The following is a 6,997-nucleotide window of genomic DNA, read 5'->3' as shown; positions in this document are numbered from 1 at the left end:
TCCCTGGAAGTGTTGAAGGCCAGGTTGGATGAGGCTTTGAGCAACCTGGTCTAGTGGAAGGTGTCCCTGCTGATGGCAGGGGGGGTTGGAACTGGATGATCTTTAAGGTCCCTCCCAATCCAAACCATTCTGTGTTCTATGATTCTATGAAAATGCAGCTGGAAGTGATCTCAAAAGGAGGTGACGGCATTTCCAAATTAAAACACCATCCAAAGCTCAATGGTTGAAATTTAATATTTACAGATATTTTAGAACACACATGCAAAAAAAAGTGATGTGAGACTAATGAGCAAGCTGTGTTTGAAGACTGAGTGGTTCAAATGTGGTAGACCTTGTAAGGTGGCTGAAGATCATGGCCAACTGTAAGACCTTGGTTTACCAGGACAGAAGGTAGGTTATCCTGTGGGAACTACAGAAGTGTGTTTGCATGGAGCTTTTGCACACTTGAGACAAGATGTTTTTAGAGAATAGTCTCGAGCACACATTTCTACTCGAATTCCAGCGAAATACACTTTTGTTTGCACATCTCCCAGGTGTTGCCTGTAATGAGTCTTTCCTTCACCTTCCCTTATTCTCAAACACAACCCTAATTTTTTAGCATCTTGTTCATCTGCTTTTCCTCAAGCAGGGCTATACCATGTCACGCCTCTAAAAAGCAGAAGAAGCAGGTGCATGGTTAACAGCAAGGCTCACAATGGTGCTCATGAAGATGGAAGTAAGTATTCTTGAATAATGATGGGAATCATTTTGAAAAATCTGTTGTATAAACAAGGTCCAAGAGTATTATATTCTAAGGTAAATAATACCTTGTATACCTTCACAAGGAACAAAGCCAAATGAAATTATGGTTGCTGTTGAACCTTAAAGCATAGTTTGACTGATTAGATAAGGAACTGTACATAAAACCTGAGAAATGTCCCTGTTGTCCTTGACAAGAAGCCACTGAAGCTTGGAAGGTTTGTACAAGAGCTCGGTCACAGAATATATCAAAATAACTTGAAGGATGGTATGTTTACCTGGGTGATAAGTAGTAGAAGTGGATGCGATAAATAAGATTGATAGATTGTTTTGATGAGTTTGGTATATTTAAAATTTCCAAAGAATTTGATTCAGTGCCTTGTGTTGACCCTTCAGAGACCTTAAATATTGATCAGATTGCACAGGTGTCACACACACACTTAATTCCACTGAAATACTGCAAGCGGTGGGGTATTTCCAAAGAAGGAAGTATGGTGACTCAACACGCCAGAAGAGTGGTGCCATGGCTCTGACCTTGGCTGTCACAGGAAAACCATGAAGTTATGAATAAATGGGTACTAATGCTGTTGTGTTCGTGGTGCCAGATGCTCTGCTCACCTTCAGACTGTAAAGCACCACTTTCTAGCTTCAGGCAGAAGGTGGTTGTTGGGCTAGGTGTTTCAGTGACCTTGCTAAGGCAAGTCTCTTTCTAAACACTTTTAACACCAAAAAAAAGGTCATCAGCTTGAACATCTGAAATGGGGTCCTAGGCCGTGGGCAGGGTTGGAGAGGGAGGCCCCAGGGGTCGGGCAGGGGCAGTCAGTCCTGGTGGTGCCTTCAGGAGCATGACGTAGTCAATGGCTGTACCTGGGGTGTTTCCAGTGCTACACCCCCCAGTTCAAGAGAGACGTGGGGAAACTGGTCTGGCACAGGCCTACAAGGAGTGGGCTTGTTGGAGAGAGGGAGGCTCGGGCTGACCTGGTAGCAGCCAACACGTACTTGGAGAGGAGTTACAGAGGCAATGGAGCCAAGCTCCACTCCATAGAAATGGCCAGAACAAGAAGAGGCAACAGACACAAGGTATGTCTTGCCAATTTCAAACTGGCCATCGGGGAAAAAAAAGGTCACTTGTCCAGAGAGGTGGCAGAGTCTCCACCTGTGGAGGTATTCAAGGCTCAGCTAGACAAGATCTCAACTGACCTGATCTAGTGGTGGTGACCATCACATCTGGGCAGGAGGCTGGACTTCCTATGACCTATGGATGGATTTAATGGGCGACACTGTCTATAACTGAAGCTGGTTTGCCCTTTTGCCTCCAAGTTTGTCAGTTCCCATTAAATGCCACAAAAAAGAGGTTCCTCCTTGAGATGCCATACAGAACCAGGCCACCAGAGGCTTGTTGGCTAACCACAGAAACCATAACAGACGCTTGCGTGTGCATTCCTAGCCTGAAAACAAATGCACTGTAATCACAGAGGGACCAGACCGTACTCAGCTGCTGGTAATGAAGTGCTTTGTGGATTTGAACCTTTGCTGGTTGAAGAGACAGCCTGCTGCATGCAAAGCTAGTGGTGGCTCCCATGGTGGGGTGATGCTGACCAGCTGCAGCAGCCCAGCATGGGGTGATCAGAGCACTGGGATGCCTGGACCCTGCAGTGCTCCATCCCATAGCTGCAAGCAGCACTGCAGTAACCCACGTCCATAGCAGCACTTGACATCATACACAGAACACATTTTGTCCTGCTGAGCAACCAACCACCCACCCTGATCGCTCTTCAAGGAACGTTTTTGGTTTCTGACTATTTAATTACCCTCTTAGTTGTTTCAGTTTTTCCTTGAGGTTTAAGAAAAAGTGGCTGTGGATGTCTGTACTAATTGCCAAAACTTCCCTAGCAGCTCTCGGGGCTACTGCACGCCCTTGAAGGCTTGAGGGATTGCTGGTGCTGGGTGAATGCCTGATGAGCTCCTGGGTTGGGCCTCCCACTCTGGTTTTGCTGGGGGTAGATGATGCTCACCCTGCTCACCCCTGCACGGGTCTTGCACAGCACAGGGGTTCCATGGCAACAGTAAGGGGAATAAGTGGGAGGGGAGGGCTGGAAAGAGCCATGGTAAGTGGGGTGTGGCAGATGGTAACACCGCTTTTTGGAGGCACGTACATGTTGAACCCATCACTCAGTCTTGCTTGGCTCAGAGGCTGCTACGGGCAGGGGTTTCATCCCACCTGTGGGAGCTGGAGCTGGGGCTTGACCACGTGAGCAGCTCGCCTCCTCCCTTGACAAAAGTGGAGCCTCTTTGATTTTGCAGCCCAAGATAAGAGTTGAACAACTTTGCTTGGCACCATGACCTGCTCTCGGTGCGTGTGCACAGTCTGAACATCAGCCAGGGCTTCCAACCTAAACGCTTTCAGTAAAGCAATGCTTAGGGAGAAATGAGCAGTGCCCCAGGGAAGGATGAGGTGTTACAAATACCACATTTCCTGCTGCCAAGAGACTGTTTCCTCATGCAGAGAGGAGGTATTTCGAATGACTGGTTCCCTTCAGGACACTCCTGAGTTAGGCAACTCACAGGCATGGCTCTGCCAGGAACCAGCATTACTCAAAAACGCTTCCTAAAAAACCTCAGTGGGCAGGGAGCTACTCCATGGTGGGCTATGCTGGCTTTGTTGCTTTCCAGGACAAATCACCACAGGTCCCTGCCCTCAGTCAATCCCGCTGTACCTAGGATGCCAACCACACATAACATCTACATGTCCAGGGATGGACCAAAGCCTTTGCATCCCCTGTGCTGTGTGTCTTCTCCTGTGCAGTGTGTGAGCTGCATCTCCAGCACTGGGCAGGACCAGCTCCTTCCTGCAAATCCTACTGGTCTAGGAATGTTCTCCCTTCCCACCATGTAGCAATTTCAGTCACGCTGCTGGCTGGTGGGGATGCGGCACGGCATAATCTGACCTGTAGACTGTGTACATCTATATGTATATAGACACACACACCCACCCACACAGACAGATGGGAGAAGCTGTCACACCACTCCTGCAGAAAGAAATGTCACTTGAAGACACTGGCATGCAAGTTTCTGTTTTCTCACTTAGACATGTGCAACCAAACACATATCTCGTAGGTGGGAAGGTATTCCGTCAGTATTTTCCTTGTTCTCTGAAACTGTTTTTAATATATGGATAAACTATTTTATCCCTGATTCAATATTTGCGCTATTGATTTCCTTGCCCTTACCATTTATTTTTTGCAGCCCTCTTTTGCTTTATTTTTCCTCGTGCCTTTTAATATTGTTTGCTTTAGGTGTAGGCTGTGGATGTGTGTCCACACTGCAATCAGTCAGTGTGGTCATACATGCACACTCGAAGCTGGTTCATGGGTCAGCGGCGTAGGGTGGATACAGCCCTGGAGTAACTGCACCCACCCCGTTGGACCCTTTCCAAGCACAGGCTGCGGGCTGCAGGATCGCACAGTGATGTGGAGAGGTCCTTCTCCCCATCTTGCGTCTCTTGATGGAGTGGGATGAAGGCGTGAGGAGCACGTTAGCAGGCTAGAACCGTTCAGTGTGGAAAAGAGACGGTGGTGGTTTGTAATGGGGGCTGGGAAGACCATGAGTTGCATGGAGAAAGTAAGCTGGCATAGCTGTTGACTGTCTCCTCTACCACAAGGATGAGGGCTGCAAGGGAAGCTAGCAAGCAGGAGCTTCAAAGCCAGAGGAGCTTCCCTCTCCAACAGTGCGTCATTCAGCTGAGGAACTCCTGCCTGTGGGATGCAACAGACACTAGTGGGTTCCTCGGGTTCAAAAGGAAGCCATTTAATTAAAAAAAAAAGCTGCTGTCTGAAGGAAGTGACACGATGGGGATCTTTTTTTGTCATTTCTTGCCCAAAATTCTAAAGAGATGTTTTGCTGAGAAGCAGAGGTACCTCATCCTGAGTCATTTTAGTCCAATACGTACCGTAATCTCAGCGCTGGAGCATGCTTACTTCAGTTTCCTGTGCAACAGTTGTACCAGAGTTTAGGGTCAAGCGGTCACAGTACTGAAATCCCAAGTTCAACCTTTACACGTAGTTGCTTCCTGTATCTAGACTGGTTTTGCAATTTTGCCTCTTGCATCTCAGCCAGGGAAGGAGAAAGGGATGTTCAAAAATAACCAGAAAAGATATTTTAACATTTTAGCATTTTGGCTTGCTGTTAAAGCAGCTCAATATTTTTCCAAGATGGCCTGGCCTAAAACCTGAATTTCTTGTGGTGACCACAAGACTTCCCTTTCAGGGAAGGGAAAGTGCTACACAAGAGCATTTTGCCTGAGTAGGGATCAGAAGGCCAGAAGCCTACATTTGGTATCTGTGTGGTTGTGGTCTCTCTTTTATCTTTGTTTTTGCCTTCTTCAGAGCAGACTCCCTGCAATGTGCTGGGCTGGGCACAGAGCAATATGGTTTTCATTCCTTCTGGAGGTAAGTGCCCAAAGCTAGTCAACTACATCCTTAATTTTAGGTCCAAAACCCCTCTTTCAAGGTTCAGTGAGAAGGAAACAATGGAATTTCTGTAGTAATTTTAATGGCATCAATCATTTCTCTGGTATTTGCCTGTGAGAAACTCATTACCAGCTAGTTGAGGCCAGACAATTTGGAATCAGTTAAGATCTGGGCTTGGCCATCTTGCATCAACCCCTGACGTCCAACTGCCTGCCACAAGTTGGCTCATGTACGATTAGAAGAGAATCAGGCTGCTAGGAGCACGAGGTGCCCTCGGGGCGTAGCTGACAGGTCACTGTCACAGCCCATGGTTGCTGTACGTGAGTGAGAAGTGATCAGATCAACGCTCCTTTCAGAGTAACAGCAGCACAACGTGTCAGGATCATTACGTGGATGAGATGTGTCTCACCACTAGGAAATTCTTCATGACCAAGATACAAGCGTAATGAAATGGTGAGGGGAGGACCAACGTAGCACCTTGAATAAGGCTCAGCTCAAAAGAGATGGACCAGACCCTCAGCTGTTCTCCATCTGTGTATTTATTTTCTTTTTATCCCCCCAAGACTTCTCACTACTTACCGTTCCATAGGCTGTGATTCAGGAAGAACTCAAGATATACCAGATGGTCCATGTGGGAGCAGTCCTGCTGTGGTCGGTGGGGTCACTTTCTCACCATGATGCCCCTCAGGACCCAGACACGGGCCGTATGTGTGTGCACCTTGATGGATGCACCTTGGCACCTTGGAGCAACTTTGCGGGGCAACTGGAAGGATTAATTCAACTTTCCAGAGTGCCTGAGGGGTGACCTAATTAATGTTTATAAATATGTTAAGGGCAAATGTCAGGAGGATGGAGCCAGGCTCTTCTCAGTGATGCCCAATGGTAGGACAAGGGGCAATGGGTGGAACTGGAACACAGAAGGTTCCGCTTAAACTTGAGAAGAAACTTCTTTACAGTGAGGGTGACAGAGCCCTGGGACAGGCTGCCCAGGGAGGTTGTGGAGTCTCCTTCTCTGGAGACATTCAAAACCCACCTGGACGCCTTCCTGTGTGATCTCATTTAGGTTCCTGCTCCGGCAGGGGGATTGGACTGGATGATCTTTCGAGGTCCCTTCCAATCCCTGACATTCTGTGATTCTGTGAAAAGGAAACCTGCGATGCTTTGGATCTGTGTTTTAGTTTGAGTGTTACTCTGACAGGACATCTTGGAAAAAAAAAAAAGACAAAACAGAAGCAACATGAAGCCTTAAAAAATGCAGGTCGGTACGTCACTATTCTAAAAGGCAACTTCTCCATAACCAGACACGGGGTGGCAAGTGAATGAAACTGTAAAACTAAGGATTGGGTTGCACTTCATGGTTTTCCAACTTGGCATCGATATATGTGATCATGCTTTGGAAGTTTGACTTGTTCTTGTCATTTTTGATAAAGACAAAATAAACAAAACCTGAAACAAAGGGCAAGCTTGTAAATAGGGGAGCAGCCACTGGGGAATTCTGATTTTATTTGTTTGCATTTTGTTACCTTCTGATGCCAGCTAATAAGGTGACTTACCTTGCAGCAGATACACGCAGATAAGGCTGGTAGCCTCTGGTGTCTGATTTTGCAAGCTGGGAAATGAGTCGCTGAAGTTATTGGGAGTAGGCTGGAGATTGCCTGTGAAAAAGATATATCTTCTGCTTCTGTTAATTAGAAGAGTATACTTTTATGAGATAAATTGAAGTGATTAACTGCTGTAACTCTTTAGGAAAAAAAAAAAATCAAAAGGGAATTTTGATTTTTCATAACTTC

At 46.7% G+C, this 6,997-nt stretch overlaps 1 protein-coding gene across 1 annotated transcript in view; it reads left to right on the top strand.

Moving 5' to 3' along the window:
* The first annotated feature begins 694 nt into the window (after positions 1-694).
* TGM4 (transglutaminase 4) overlaps positions 695-6,997 on the top strand; it is a 23,837-nt gene continuing 17,534 nt past the window's right edge. The window contains exons 1-3 of the mRNA XM_029087303.1: positions 695-715; positions 1,621-1,818; positions 5,129-5,186. Of these exons, the coding sequence (XP_028943136.1) occupies positions 695-715; positions 1,621-1,818; positions 5,129-5,186 (277 nt within the window). The remainder of the gene's footprint in view (positions 716-1,620; positions 1,819-5,128; positions 5,187-6,997) is intronic.

Source organism: Antrostomus carolinensis, unplaced genomic scaffold (assembly GCF_000700745.2).
Source record: "Antrostomus carolinensis isolate BGI_N321 unplaced genomic scaffold, ASM70074v2 scaffold15941, whole genome shotgun sequence".
NCBI lineage: Eukaryota > Metazoa > Chordata > Aves > Caprimulgiformes > Caprimulgidae > Antrostomus > Antrostomus carolinensis.
This window is presented reverse-complemented; position numbering and strand designations above follow the sequence as displayed.